General features: G+C 37.7%; 2 protein-coding genes across 3 annotated transcripts; both read left to right on the top strand.

Moving 5' to 3' along the window:
* Nucleotides 1–1,396: 1,396 nt before the first annotated feature.
* LOC306710009 (trypsin-like) lies at nucleotides 1,397–8,011 on the top strand. Its single transcript, XM_079178372.1, has 6 exons — nucleotides 1,397–1,531; nucleotides 3,204–3,224; nucleotides 3,607–3,769; nucleotides 4,211–4,485; nucleotides 6,743–6,882; nucleotides 7,442–8,011. Exons 1-6 carry the CDS (start codon nucleotides 1,483–1,485, stop codon nucleotides 7,715–7,717), a joined length of 924 nt encoding a protein of 307 aa, XP_079034498.1. The 5' UTR covers nucleotides 1,397–1,482; the 3' UTR covers nucleotides 7,718–8,011.
* A 2,038-nt stretch (nucleotides 8,012–10,049) lies between these two features.
* On the top strand, nucleotides 10,050–14,240 carry jmjd8 (jumonji domain containing 8). Of its 2 annotated transcripts, XM_079177027.1 has the most exons (9): nucleotides 10,050–10,211; nucleotides 10,618–10,713; nucleotides 10,944–10,992; nucleotides 11,803–11,899; nucleotides 12,049–12,117; nucleotides 12,562–12,681; nucleotides 13,653–13,720; nucleotides 13,794–13,928; nucleotides 14,040–14,240. In XM_079177027.1, exons 1-9 carry the CDS (start codon nucleotides 10,111–10,113, stop codon nucleotides 14,118–14,120), a joined length of 816 nt encoding a protein of 271 aa, XP_079033153.1. In that variant the 5' UTR covers nucleotides 10,050–10,110; the 3' UTR covers nucleotides 14,121–14,240. The 2 variants fall into 2 exon arrangements, with proteins under 2 accessions (XP_079033153.1, XP_079033154.1); XM_079177028.1 differs by lacking the exon at nucleotides 12,562–12,681.
* Nucleotides 14,241–14,418: the final 178 nt, after the last annotated feature.

Raw genomic sequence — 14,418 nt, 5'->3', positions numbered from 1 at the left:
CACATTAGATAAATGTGTTTCACAAGACTGTACAATAATCAGACGACCAAAAAAGCCTAAATGTAGTGTTTCTCAGGTGGAGTATTGGAAAAAACCATAAGCAGCATTTTATCAAACAATTCAATGAAAATATAAACTGGCTGAACAAAAATAAAATCCATGAATATTATTAGAGAATTCAAATGAGACTGACTCATTGTAACACAAATAATTAATATTATAAATGTCTTTTTTCTGTAGTTTGTACCAAGAATCAAGAGAAAGTCGAGAGGAGCTCAGCTGTATTTGTGTGTATATATACATATATATGTATACATATGTATATATACACACATATATATTTATACATATATACATATATGTCAGTATATATACACAAATATACAAAAATAAGTCAAGTTTGCCATAGTCATTCTTAATATTGCCACCAGATGATGCCAAAGGAAGATATTTTCAAAGCCATAATTATATAATTATATATATATATATATATATATATATATATAATGTTTTTTTTAAATGTAAAGTGATGAACACATAAATGCATCAATAATTATAATCATATATATTGTTCCAAAGTCCACGTACTTATACTTTGGGTATTTTAAGTATATTTTGATTTAAATAATTTAGCAATTTTCACTTGTAACAGTAGTATTTCTACACTGTGGTACTTTTGAGTACTTCCACCCTCACTGCTGCGAACAAACAGCAACACGACAGTATGACTGACATTAATATACAGTACTACTAATTATGAGTGTCATTTTCTCAACTTATAATACTTGGTTTGCCGAGCTTGTTTTTTCCTTTTCTGTATGTCTTTTATGAACATCATAAAACCAAAACATTGCTTTATGTCAAGAACCTATATTGAGAATAAACTCACTGGAGTTCACAGCAGAGGATACAATATCTAAAAATAAGTCTACTACAGTATTCTCAGCTCCAAGATGTAAAAGTACTGCAGTAGTGATGCAGTAAAAGTACAGTAGGATTCTCAGCTCCATGCAGTAAAGGTACTCATAGAGCAAAGTACTCATAGATCAGTAAAATGTCTCCTGTGAATGATGTACTTATATATCATATTATTGAGTGAAGCATGTTGTCACCAAATCAACTCATAAAGACAACAAATAATATTAAAAGACACCAGAAAAGCCATTTGAGATCAACAGAAGATGCAATATCTAAATAATAATAATTTAAAAAAAAACACTTAAAACATAAAGTTAGTTCAGGAAACGTCATATTTGGGGCCGAACGCCCGGGGCCCGATAGAGAAGTGTGTGTGGGGCCCCTATGGCTGCTGAGTGAGCTCCTGTTTGTGTGCAGACGGGCGTGTTTGGTATGTGAGGTGTGTGTGAGGTCATGCAGCATGACAACAGCACAAAGTACCTGAAGAAGAAGAGTCACACCTTCCTGGTTTCAGCCGAGGTGAAGCTGTTCACAGGTGACAGGACGCAGTCAGAGATTCACACCATGGAGCAGACGCTGGTACTTTGTGGCGTCGTCCTGCTGGTTTTAACAGGTGAGTGCTGTTTAACAAAAACCCGTCTCAGTAATAATAACCTGTATTCATAATGAGAGGAAGTAGAATTCTGTGTTTCTGTTGATAAATGTGTGTTTTTTGTATTTATTTTTGTATTTTTCTTTCCTGTCAGGACAGTTTATTAAAACCTGTCGTTCATAACACAATAACACTGGTGAACATTGAAAGTAAAAAAGCTCAGTGTTTGAAATGTAAAGTACTCGACATGTTCACACAGGTGAGAAATAGACGAGATCTGATAGAGAAGTCACATGAAGGAATGTTTCACCCAGCATGTAAATCCAGACCAGCCAGTTGGACTGAATGTGACGGTCACTGGTGGACTCTCTGTCAACAATGTGAAGATACAAATCAGAACTGACTTTATTAATACATTAAAAAAAAAGTAACACCAACTATCTATATAAAACACATTCATAGTTAAATATGATACATTCTGTGTAATCTAAACACAATCATGCACTGTATTAACTACATGTTTAGAGGTACGGTACTTTATATTTGTATTTTTGTTTCAGGTACTTTACAAATTGAGTTTTGACACAAAATAATCAGCTTATAAAATATGATGATACGATGTTTAGCACAGTAATGAATCGCCACGTAGTGAACCCAAAGCTTCATGTGTTAAAGCTGCATTCTCTCTAGTGTCCACCAGGGGGCGACTCCTCTGGTTGTATAGAAGTCTATGAGAAAATGACTCTACTTCTCTCTTGATTTATTACCTCAGTAAACATTGTAAACATGAGTTTATGGTCTCAATCTCTAGTTTCAAGTCTTCTTCAGTACAGCATGATGTTCATTTAGTAAATGATGGTCCATTTAGAGTCACACAGACCATAAAGCAGGGGATGCTTTAGGGGCGGGGCTACACAGTGATTGACAGGTCTCTACCAGAGACGTACATTCTCAGCTCCATGCAGTAAAAGTACTGCAGTATTCATGCAGTAAAAGCACAGTAGTATTGTCAGCTCCATGCAGTAAAAGTACTCATAGAGCAGTAAAAGTACTCAGCAGTACAATGTCTCCTGTGACTGGTGTACTTGTATATAATATCATTAGATAGTTGATAGTGAAGCATCATAAAGCTGCTCCAGATGAAGATACTTTGAACTACTGTACACATGTCACATAGTTTAGTCCGGTGGGTCTCAACATAGGGGTCGGGCCCCTCCAGAGGGGCACCAGATGAATCTGACGGGTCCTGACACGATTAATGAGAGAAGAAGAAACTAAGATCTGATCCACATTCATCTGTTTTTCACTTTCTGGAATTTTCTCCAATCTCTGATTTATTTTTGGTGAAATATTGACGCTTGATCTGGAAAGTAAAGAGAGAGAAGTAGAATATCACGGTGCATCAACACACAAAACCTCAACAAGGAAGTTAATGACTCAAACCTCGTGACACAGTTATCTTTTCATCTGGTGGAGATTATTGTGATCACTTGCTGGAACTGACATGTAAAACGTCCTCTTTTGTTTGACTTAATGCTACACATACCAACCTCACCCAGCAACACGAGAAACAAGTTGGTTTTGTTTCCGACGTTGTCGAGAGATAAATAGATTGTTACTCGAAACTGATTTGAATTCCACAGCTTCAGAACGCAACAAACACTAATATATAATTATTCTTTGTCTCCCGCAGGAAGCAACGCACAGTCAGATGGTGAGTTGTGTTCTCATTTCATTTCACAGGTTTCAGGTTTCAGAACAGACTGAACTCTCAACATGAATCCTGGATTCAGGTTTTAGGGGCGTCTGTATATAATATATAATAATAGTCTAATCTAAATAATAATAATCTACAGAAGAAGCTTTCTGTCACGCTTCTGCATTTTCTTTGCATTAAAACAAACAAGATATAGTGTTACAGGGCCAGGCTAGCTGTTTGCACCCACTTCCAGTCATTATGCTAAGCTAAGCTAACGTCCTCCTGGCTCTATTTCAACACTTAAACACACACACATGAGCTGAAGGCACATGTGTGTGAGTAATAAACTCTGGTGATGTGTTGCACTATTCTGTGAGCTCTTGACTGATTCCCGCAGTTTGCGGCACCGCGCCGCTCAACAACCGGATCGTCGGAGGCGACTCCGCCTCTGCCGGCACGTGGCCGTGGCAGGCCAGTCTGCATGGATCTAGTGGTCATTTCTGCGGAGGCTCCCTGATCAACGACGAGTGGGTCCTGACCGCTGCTCACTGTTTCACCAGGTGAGCTCCGACACGTGACTCAGCTTCCAAACAGAAGCCCGCCGGTGTGTCAACGCGCTGTAAACAGACATGAAACATCATCAAGTTCTTCTTCATGGGACAAACCAGCGTGTTCCATATTCACTTTAAATGCTGTATTTAACTACAAATGACTCGTTTTACCTCTCATGACACTTTTACTATATTTTTACATTTACTGTTTACTTTTACTGTTAGAGTATTTTTACGGTGTGGTACGAGTACTTTTACTGTTAGAGTATTTTTACGGTGTGGTACGAGTACCTTTACTGTTAGAGTATTTTTACGGTGTGGTACGAGTACTTTTACTGTTAGAGTATTTTTACAGTGTGGTACGAGTACCTTTACTGTTAGAGTATTTTTACAGTGTGGTACGAGTACCTTTACTGCATAATCAAACATATCGTCTCTTCCGTCCTTCAGCTCCAGTACTTTCGGTTTCACCGTCTTTCTCGGACGGGACACTCAGCAGTTTACCGTGTTCAACTTTAACGAGGAGTCCCGGACTCTGTCTCGGGTCATCAGACATCCGAACTATAACTCTCGAACCAGCGACAACGACATCGCCTTGTTGCGTCTGTCCTCACCGGTTACCTTCACCGACTACATCAGACCGGTGTGTCTGGCGGCGGAAGGCAGCACGTTCGCGGCCGGGGCGTCCTGCTGGGTCACCGGATGGGGAACCATCGGAACTGGCGGTGAGAGTTTATTTTAAATGTATTATTAATGTTAATAGTGGACGATAGTAATTCAGTGTGTAGTGTTGTGTTTTACTTAGAACCAATGAATTGTGACCTTTTACTAAAATACCACCGTGTAGAAATACTCTGTTACAAGTAAAAGTCCTGCATTTTGTTTTTACATATATATATGACACGAAATTGTACTTTTTCCGTCCGCAGGTCTTTTGTTCCTTTGACTTTGTAAATTAAAAACAAAGTATATTAATTTATTAATATATTAGCAGTTCATCTTTTATGTTTTGATGACTCAGCAGAGTTTCATGTCCATCCCAACTGTGACACATCAATGATGAAACCAGCCGTAATATAGAGCTTTCAAACCTGTTTCTCTTCAGGCCACGCCCCCCAGTCAGTGATGTCACAACAGGTGTTTTTCCATCAGCTCCTAAACTTGCTGTGACATCAGCAGTTGCACAATTTTCATTCGTAGTGATCTTAAAGCAGCTCACAGAGAAGCTTCCTCTTTCTGTCCGTGAAATAAAAGTAACACCTGCTTCATCATGTTCCTGATAGAGCAGTAACCATTTTAAAAGGACACAAATATATACATATACGTATATATACGTATATATACGTATATATATATGCAGTGGCGGGCTGTGTATTCTATACCTGGGCCTTCACTGCTGTCCTTCACTGCTACACAGCTACGGTTATTATTGGTTTTGTGTAAAAATGAAGCTCAACACCTGTAGATACACTAACTGCAGAGAATACGTCTCCTCTCTGCTCTGACTGCTGTGAGAGCCTGTGAGCGCTTTGGGGCGGCTCACGGCAGCTCGCGCTGCTCGTTCACACAGAGCAGAACGTACGAGCTTTAACGTCAGAGTCTAAACACCAGAAACGTCTCCAACAACACCAGAGCAAGTCGCTAGATTTGTCGCTAGTAGCTTTTGACAAAAAAAGTCGCCATGAAGACGTAACAATGGTTCCTATCACATATTAAACCAAACAAAAATCCATCTTCATAAAAACAAGTTGTACAAATAATAATATGTAAGCAAGCATCTTAAAGCTGCTGCAGATGTAAAAACAAACGCATTTAACTTCCCAGAGCTGCTGTTCACTGTTTAAAGACAAAGTCCATCCTCCTTTCTTTGTTAATAAAGAGTTTAATCTCACGTTGTTCAGAACATCTGTGTGTTTTAGTTCCAGTAAGAAGTTCTTCTGGATTCATGGACGCCAGTGAAGACAGTCGAGCCTCCTCAGTTGTATTTCTTGAATACGTTTTAATGCGTTTGAGGCTGAACATGTCGCTCCACAGAGGCAGCAAATGTTGGGATCGTCACCGTCCAACATGTCACGCTAGCCCACTGACCAATCACGTAGCTGTAGGCCAGCTAGCAGCTCTGACACGTCAAAGAATACGCCCAACATGTCAAACTAAAGATCTGATTGGTTGAACACTATGACAATCAACAACATCGTCCCCATTCACTTAACCTGCACATGGATTCACTGGGTGAGTCTGCAGGCCTGGGGCCTCTCTTCTACCTAGAGACACAGAGGTGAACTCTGATTGGATCAAAGCTCTACTTAAAACAAGCTGCACTGAAGCAGAGCAGCTGAGGAGCACAGTAGCTGTGCAATGAGAAAATAAGATAAGATATATATATATATATATATATATATATATATATATATATATATATACTGTATATATATACAGTATATATATGTATATAGTGAAACGAATCCTCATTCAACAGTTCTTATGATATCCTACGAAAAGTTACTTCTGTGCGTTATCCAGTGAAAGTCCAGCAACATCGTGTCAATTTACGCTCGTTACATGAATACGATCCTTTCAAAATTAACTTTTGTCTTCACAGGAACTTTAATAAAAGATGATGAAATAAATATCCTCGTTTGGGTTCAAATAACTACGGAAGTAGAAAACTTAAGTTACGTGAAAAATAAATCAACATTGACTTCTCGTTTCACACGAGCAACAAAAAGCGTTCTGTTGGAGGAAAGTCCGGTTTTTGTTACTTTCTCTCTGAAATCAACTGTCCGTGTTTCCAGGAAGTCGATCATATTATCAAACGTTTAATCAAACAAACAGGAGGAAATAGTGACCTTATTAGGGACTATTTCCAGCGGCGTATTAATCCACATTTGACGTTCTAGTGAGTATTTGTATAAACTACAGTGTGATGATGACGATGATGGTGATGAAGGAACGTGACTTATTGTGTCTTTCCGTCTTCAGTTCCGCTCCCGTTCCCTCAGAGTCTGCAGGAGGTTCAAGTCCCCGTCGTGTCCAACAGTCAGTGTAACGCCGCCTACGGGTCGATCACCAGCAACATGCTCTGTGCCGGTCTGGACGAGGGCGGGAAGGACTCCTGCCAGGTGAGCCTCCTCCATCAGCTGATGGAGACGTAACTCTAGTTACTGTACACATTCAGAGTATTAATCAGCTATCAAATGAAGTATTATTACTAGTGCTGGGCAAGTTAACGCGTTATTGTACAACATGTACCTCTGAGATGTAGTACAGTAAAAAGTACAACATGTACCTCTGAGATGTAGTACAGTAGAAGATAGATAATAGATGTTAAATAGAAGTATAAAGTAGCAGAATATTAAGTTATCGATTAGTTAAAAATGTGTCAGTTTGTTATGTAATGATATTTAAATACACCTTAAATATATAATAATAATTTTATAAACAAAACATCTAAATATTTTCTTCTACGTGTTTTATTTTGTTGTTTTATTTGATGATAAACTAAAATTCTTTGAGTTTTCAATAAATAAGTTAAATATCTTTGAGCGGTGGGAAATTATATTTGTGTGAATTTTTTTCACTATTTTCATAAATGTTACAGACAAAATAATTCATCAGTTGATCAAAGAGCAGAGTGCAGATGAGTGCTGTGTGTTTAACCAACACGTCCGTCCCGTTCAGGGCGACTCCGGCGGCCCGCTGGTCAATCAAAACGGCTCCAGGTGGATCCTGGCCGGCGTGGTGAGCTTCGGGAGAGGATGCGCTGAGGCCGGCTTCCCCGGAGTCTACGCCCGAGTGTCCGAGTACCAGACCTGGATCAACAGCCAGATCAGCAGCAACCAGCCGGGCTTCGTGAGCGTCGACGCCACGTCCGGGACCGCTGGCGTGGTTTCTCTCACGTTCCCTCTGCTGCTGTCGCTCTTCCCCGTCCTCTTCTCTCTCTTTGTGCTCTCATAGTGATGCTTTAAAACACCTGATCACTGCTTCCTGTGTTCATGGAGCTTTACAGAAACTAATCTCAAGAAAATCATTTAAAAACGGGATCAATCTGCTGATTCATTCATTCATTCATTCATTCATTCATTCATTGTTTTGTCTTTTAAAAGGACAGAAAACAGAAAAATACGCCGTAAAGAAATCCTTCATCTTAAAAGACTTTCAGCATCTCTTTCCTGTGTTCTGCTACAACTACAGAACTATGTGTATATATATATATATATATATATATATATATATATATATATATATATATATATATATATATATATATATATATTTAGAAGAATATATTTGATATCTTATGTATTAGCAGAAGACGTCTGTTATATTTTTGGCCACGACTGAAAACGATTATTTTGCAAACTGTTTTCTTAAGAAATAGATAAATTATTTTTGTCTGTAAAAATGATTTTCTCTGCTGAAAATATTCACAAACATATAATTTCCCTCCGTTCAAAGATATTTATGGAAATTGCTTATTTTTTCATTTATTCAAAACCCAAAGATTTTTAGTTTATCGTCAATAAAAACAACAAAATAAAACACGAAATCTTTCTATTTGAGAACCAGGAAACAGAACATTCAGACGTGTTGCTTGTAAAATGACTTAAATTCATTGTTAATATATTTATCAATGTTGGAAACTTTAAACCTGTTAATTACATTTTAAAAAAGCTATTAAAATAATAATGCATAATTATTATAATTGAATTAATAATGAAAGTAAAAGAGTAACATGAACTATATCTCTATTGTTCTGTATAAAAGAATAAATATGTTGATTAAACAAATCCAATGAAAGGTGGAATATGTTGACACACGAATACTTAGAATAAATGTTTCTATTCTCTTTATTTATTCATTTGTCATTTAAACAGATTGAGGAAATTATTAATTGATTAATTGATTCTTTTAATTATTTATTGAAAGCTTTATTCATTTGACTCTTTAATTATAACCGTTTAATAATTAAAGCTCCAGACTCATATTTTAATATAAGAAATAAATGAAACTGAACAGATTTGATGATGAAATATGCAGATTATAATCCAGTTTTGTTTCAATGTTTTTACCAGATTTGTTTCTGTAAAATTATTTTTTAATTGTTTATGAAGCACAAACATTAAACTTTTGCACTGACGGTGAATTTAGAAGTTAAAGAACTCCTATGATGAAGAGCGACGGTGCATATTTGTGTTTTTATTGACTTATTACCTCTTTCATCTATTAATGATTGATTATTGACTCCTTGATGTATTTTTGCACTGAGCAGCTCCAACTGTGATCGTTTAATCATAAATACACGAAGTACACATAATATTTACAGTTATTAACAGTAACGTATTTCACATTTAGTCAAATACTTGTTGCAGTTTAATGTGACGCTACACAATACTACTACAGCTGAACTGTATCACAAATATTTTTTGAACACCAAATACTACGTTTGTATCTGTTTTACGTTGAATTAAAGATTTCTTCTGAACGTTTGATTTTCTTCTGTGAACCGACTGTAAAAGAAAGTGAGACGAAGTATTCTGATCCTTTACTGAAGTAAAAGTACTAACCCCACACTATGGAAATACTCCACTACAAGTACAAGTCCTGCATTAAAACATCCCATAATTAAACATGTATTCAAGTACTGTACTAAAGTGGAATTTTGAGATACTTGAGTATTTCCAATTTCTACTTCTACTGCATTTCAGAGAGAAGTATTGTACTTTATATATATATATATAGATATATATATATCTATATATATATCATAACCAATCTATAATACACTGTAATATAATATTGTGTAATCCAGTACAAGGTACAGTCGTGTTGTTTGTAAAGTACCAGCAGTGATGGAAGTATTTAGATTTACTTTACTTAAGTAAAAGTACAACCAACATTCTAAACCTCAAAATTATTATCAAAAGTAAATTATTAGAATAATAACACAATTAAACGCAGCAAGTCTTCAAATATTAAATCTTGAACCACAAAATATTTGTACATCAAAACCATGAAAATACTTGAGAAGTAGTTTCCTGTTAATCGACTTATTGATTATTCGTCTCATTTGTACATTTTCAGATGTTTTGTGTGTGAACATTTTATTCCGTTAAGTACAATATCTAGCTCTGGAAATACTCAAGTAAAGTACAAGTACCTCAACAACTGTACTAAACAGAGTTATACAGTGTGTCTCATAGTTCCCACGTAACCTGAACGCAGCACGCAGTCAGATTAATGTGGTGGCTTCTGATTGGCTCTCCGACAGGAAGCGGGATGACGGCTCGTTCTCAGGCATGTCGGGACATTTACGTTAAATCTCCGTTTTTTCGTCTCTGGAGTTTTGAATGGAACATAAAGCGGCTTCGTTCACCGCGTGTTCACGGCTCGTTCTGATATGTTTCATCGGACTGAAGGCAGCGGAGCCGTCCGCTGACGGAGGCGGCTGGTCAGTATTTACTCTGTTTGTAGTATTATTGTACTACGTTATGAATTGTACCACTTGCTAAATGTGGTCTAGCCTTAGATGCAACACGTGTACTATATACATATACATACATACATACATACACACATACATATATATATTATAGATACATATACTGTTTATACATGCATACGTACACATATACTTTACATACACATATATATACTGTACATATATATATATACTGTATGTACACACACATATATACTGTACGTACACATATATATGTATACTGTACATACAGATATATATATATATATATATATACTGTACGTACACACACATATATATATATATATATATATATACACATACACACACTTGTATATTTCTTGAGGCGTGTTTGAAGTTGTGTTTGTGTGTTCAGGTCGTTGGACTCTGACGTCTCGTTACAGGATGAAGGTTTGTGTAACATCGATGTGTTGGACGGCTCCTCGCTCTCTCATCAGCAGTTCATCCAAAGGTACAAAGACCAAATACTACATCCATTAAGAGTCAAATACTTGCATCACAACATCAGATACTTTTGTGTACTCGAGGTCCAAAAAGGCAGCAGTACATCGAGTGATGTACAGTTTGTTTTTACACAACAGAATCCAAAACGTTTATTTGTTTCTTCTAACATTTCTTCTCTCACATGTTTCCTGCTGTATTATATTATTATGATATATTTATATTTATGTGTTTGTTCAGATATGCGTTCAGCCGACCGGTGATCCTCCGAGGTCTGACTGACAACACGGTGCGTTCATCACACTCAACGTTATGTTAATACACCGTCACACTCAACGTTATGTTAATACACCGTCACACTCAACGTTATGTTAATACACCGTCACACTCGACGTTATGTTAATACACCGTCACACTCGACGTTACATTAATACACCGTCACACTCGACGTTATGTTAATACACTGTCACACTCGACGTTACATTAATACACCGTCACACTCGACGTTACATTAATACACCGTCACACTCAACGTTACATTAATACACCGTCACACTCAACGTTACATTAATACACCGTCACACTCAACGTTACATTAATACACCGTCACACTCAACGTTATGTTAATACACCGTCACACTCGACGTTATATTAATACACCGTCACACTCGACGTTATATTAATACACCGTCACACTCGACGTTATGTTAATACACTGTCACACTCGACGTTATATTAATACACCGTCACACTCGACGTTATGTTAATACACTGTCACACTCAACGTTATGTTAATACACCGTCACACTCGACGTTACATTAATACACCGTCACACTCGACGTTATATTAATACACCGTCACACTCGACGTTATATTAATACACCGTCACACTCGACGTTATATTAATATATATATTAATTCATACTGGAGAGTCTAAAAGTATCAGAAGCGTTTTATTGTTTTTCTCTTTGAAATTAAACTAAAAGAAAAAAGTTTTCACTTTTCATCTGAACTTCAACCAGTTTGTTTCATCTGAAAGTGTTTAAAACGTGACACATTCACTCTGATGATACTAAAGACGTGAATAACCTGTTTCAGAGGTTCAGGTCCTCGTGCTCCAGGTCCAGTTTACTAGAACAATATGGTGACCGCAGAGTTCGGCTCAGCACAGCCAACACGTACTCTTACAGGAAAGGTAAGTGAACATTGTTGACTGGTGTTTATTTGTTGTTTGAAGCTCACAAACACTCACTGTGTCTCTGGTCTCTGTGTTTCTGTGTCTCTGGTCCTCTGGTCTCTGGTCTCTGGTCCTCTGGTCCTCTGGTCTCTGGTCTCTGGTCTCAGTGGACGTCCCTCTGCAGGAGTACGTGGACGTCTGGCTGAGGCCTCAGTCTGCAGACGTCCTCGGCAGCGGTGAGTAAAACACATTTAAATACGTAACTGAACTGTTTATGACGACTGCTGAAGTGAGAATAAACTGTTAACGTGAAGATGTTTTGTGTAGAATAATCTTAATAAAGATGATTTATTATATTTGGGCTCTAAAGACTGAAAGCTGGCGTTCAGCCTCGTCTGTCGCTGTTACAGAACTCACCAGTTCTGAAGCTTCTGAAGCTCGACGAGTCGTTTAATGTGCAGATCAACCGAAGGAAATCGAGCATTTGTTTTGGAACTATTTTCAGCGGCGGATGAATCGTCGTTTGCTGCTCTAGAGAGTATTTATATGTGTGACTGAGTCAGAATAAACTACAGTGTGATGATGATGATGAAGGAACAACAGTGATGTTTTAATGGAGCTCTACACACACACACACACACACACTTGATTCTCTGCTGGTTGTGTTGGCGTCTCCTCAGAAACTCTGTATTTCTTCGGGGACAACAACGTGACGGAGTGGCAGCGTTTGCTGGACGAGTACGAGTCTCCTCCGTACGAGCTTCCTCACACCAGCGCAGCGCTCAGCTTCGGCATCGCAGGTCCGTCCTGAGTCTGACCTCCGAGCTGTGAGGACGCTGAAGTCTCATAAACGTGTTCTTCTTCTACTTCTGGGCTCCTCAACACTTTCTGTGTGTTTATGTTTGATATCATTTCTGTTAATTCATAGAACACACGTTCTCCTTTAATGAGTCTATAAATACACTCGGACCTGAAGGACAAGGAAGACCCGTAAACCTTTAAACCTTTAAACCATCAAACCTTTAAACCATCAAACCCGTAAACCTTTAAATCATCAAACCTTTAAACCATTAAACCTTTAAACCATCAAACCTTTAAACCATTAAACCTTTAAACCATCAAACCTTTAAACCTTTAAATGTTTATTCTATTATATCTCACTCAACTACTGCTTCATATTTTCTACCACACTGAGACATTTTCTTTATTTTTATGTTTCCTGCACAAAAATAAACATGAATAAAAATCATTATTTTAGCTGATTATTGATTATTGATACCAGCCTGTTCTCAGCAGTTAGTTCACAGAAAATAAATAAGATCAACAACAACAACAACAACAACAGCAGCAGCATCAGTGGCATTATGTAATTAAACTGATATTTAAAGGGTTACATTTATGAGAAGTATTGAATATTTGCTGTTTCAGAGATTTAACAAAGTGAAAGTGGAAAATTATATTAATATATAATAGTTTCATGACAGTTTTTTCCTTTAAAATAAATCGGAGCATTTTCTTCGGTATTAAATCTTTTAAATCGATTAATTTCTGCTGTTTTTCTTTATTCATTTTCTGTTTTATTTCTTTTGTAAAACACTTATATTTTATATATATATATAGAATTATTGTTCTTTGTAAACAAACTCTTCTTCTTGGTTTTTGGAATGAAAAGTTTCTTTAAACAAACTTCTGGTTTGTTAAAGTTTGAGTTCTGTGACTCGAATGCATCGAATATAAAGCAGGAAGCTTCCGGTCTGTGTTTGGGCTCCAGGTCCTGGATCCGGAGTCCCCTTCCACTGGCACGGTCCTGGTTTCTCTGAGGTCATCTACGGCAGGAAGGTGAGGACACAAACACTCTCTAGTTTCCTTCAGACCAACGTCTGGGTTTCAGTAAAGGACTTTTCTCTCTCAGCGGTGGTTCCTCTACCCGCCGGACAAAGAGCCGCACTTCCACCCGAACCGCAGCACCTTGTCCTGGGTGACGGAGACCTACCCACACCTGCCGGAGGCCGAGGCTCCGCTGGAGTGCACCGTCTCACCTGGAGAGGTAAACAACACCGTTTATTATTGTTATGATGATGAAGAATGATCCTCTGATCTTCTCTGCTGCAGCAGTAATTTGACTCTCGTAACATCACGAACACTGAATCTGCTTCAGGTTCTGTATTTCCCCGACCGCTGGTGGCACGCCACCCTCAACCTGGACACCAGCGTCTTCATCTCCACCTTCCTCGGCTGATCGTCTTCATCAGCGCTCCGCTGTCTGTTTTCTGACTGAAGGAGGAATTCTCTAAAGTCTGTCTGATGTTCCAGCTGTGACTGTTATAAAATAAAAACACAAATGTATTTCATGACCAAAGGATCTAAAGGAGACGTCTGTTCGTCTCCTGAGGAATAAAATGCTGTTAAAATGTTTCACATTGTTTCTGTTTCTTTCAACAGATGAAGTTTTAAGATTTCATAACAAAAGTTATTATAGAACAAAGTCCAGCTGAGGCCACGATGACTACAAAGAGACAATGACTACAAAGAGACAC

This window comes from Pholis gunnellus (assembly GCF_910591455.1).
Source record: "Pholis gunnellus genome assembly, chromosome: 17".
NCBI lineage: Eukaryota > Metazoa > Chordata > Actinopteri > Perciformes > Pholidae > Pholis > Pholis gunnellus.
Note: the sequence above shows the minus strand (reverse complement) of the source record. Positions and strands in the feature narration are given on the sequence as shown.

Excerpts from the sequence above, each read along its gene's own strand:
- LOC306710009 (XM_079178372.1), top strand. The coding sequence starts at position 1,483 with ATGGAGCAGACGCTGGTACTTTGTGGCGTCGTCCTGCTGGTTTTAACA. Across the intron at positions 3,225-3,606 it reads AAGCAACGCACAGTCAGATG|TTTGCGGCACCGCGCCGCTC; the intron begins GTGAGTTGTGTT and ends TGATTCCCGCAG. Across the intron at positions 3,770-4,210 it reads GCTGCTCACTGTTTCACCAG|CTCCAGTACTTTCGGTTTCA; the intron begins GTGAGCTCCGAC and ends TCCGTCCTTCAG.
- jmjd8 (XM_079177027.1), top strand. The coding sequence starts at position 10,111 with ATGGAACATAAAGCGGCTTCGTTCACCGCGTGTTCACGGCTCGTTCTG. Across the intron at positions 10,714-10,943 it reads CATCAGCAGTTCATCCAAAG|ATATGCGTTCAGCCGACCGG; the intron begins GTACAAAGACCA and ends GTGTTTGTTCAG. Across the intron at positions 13,721-13,793 it reads AGGTCATCTACGGCAGGAAG|CGGTGGTTCCTCTACCCGCC; the intron begins GTGAGGACACAA and ends TTTCTCTCTCAG.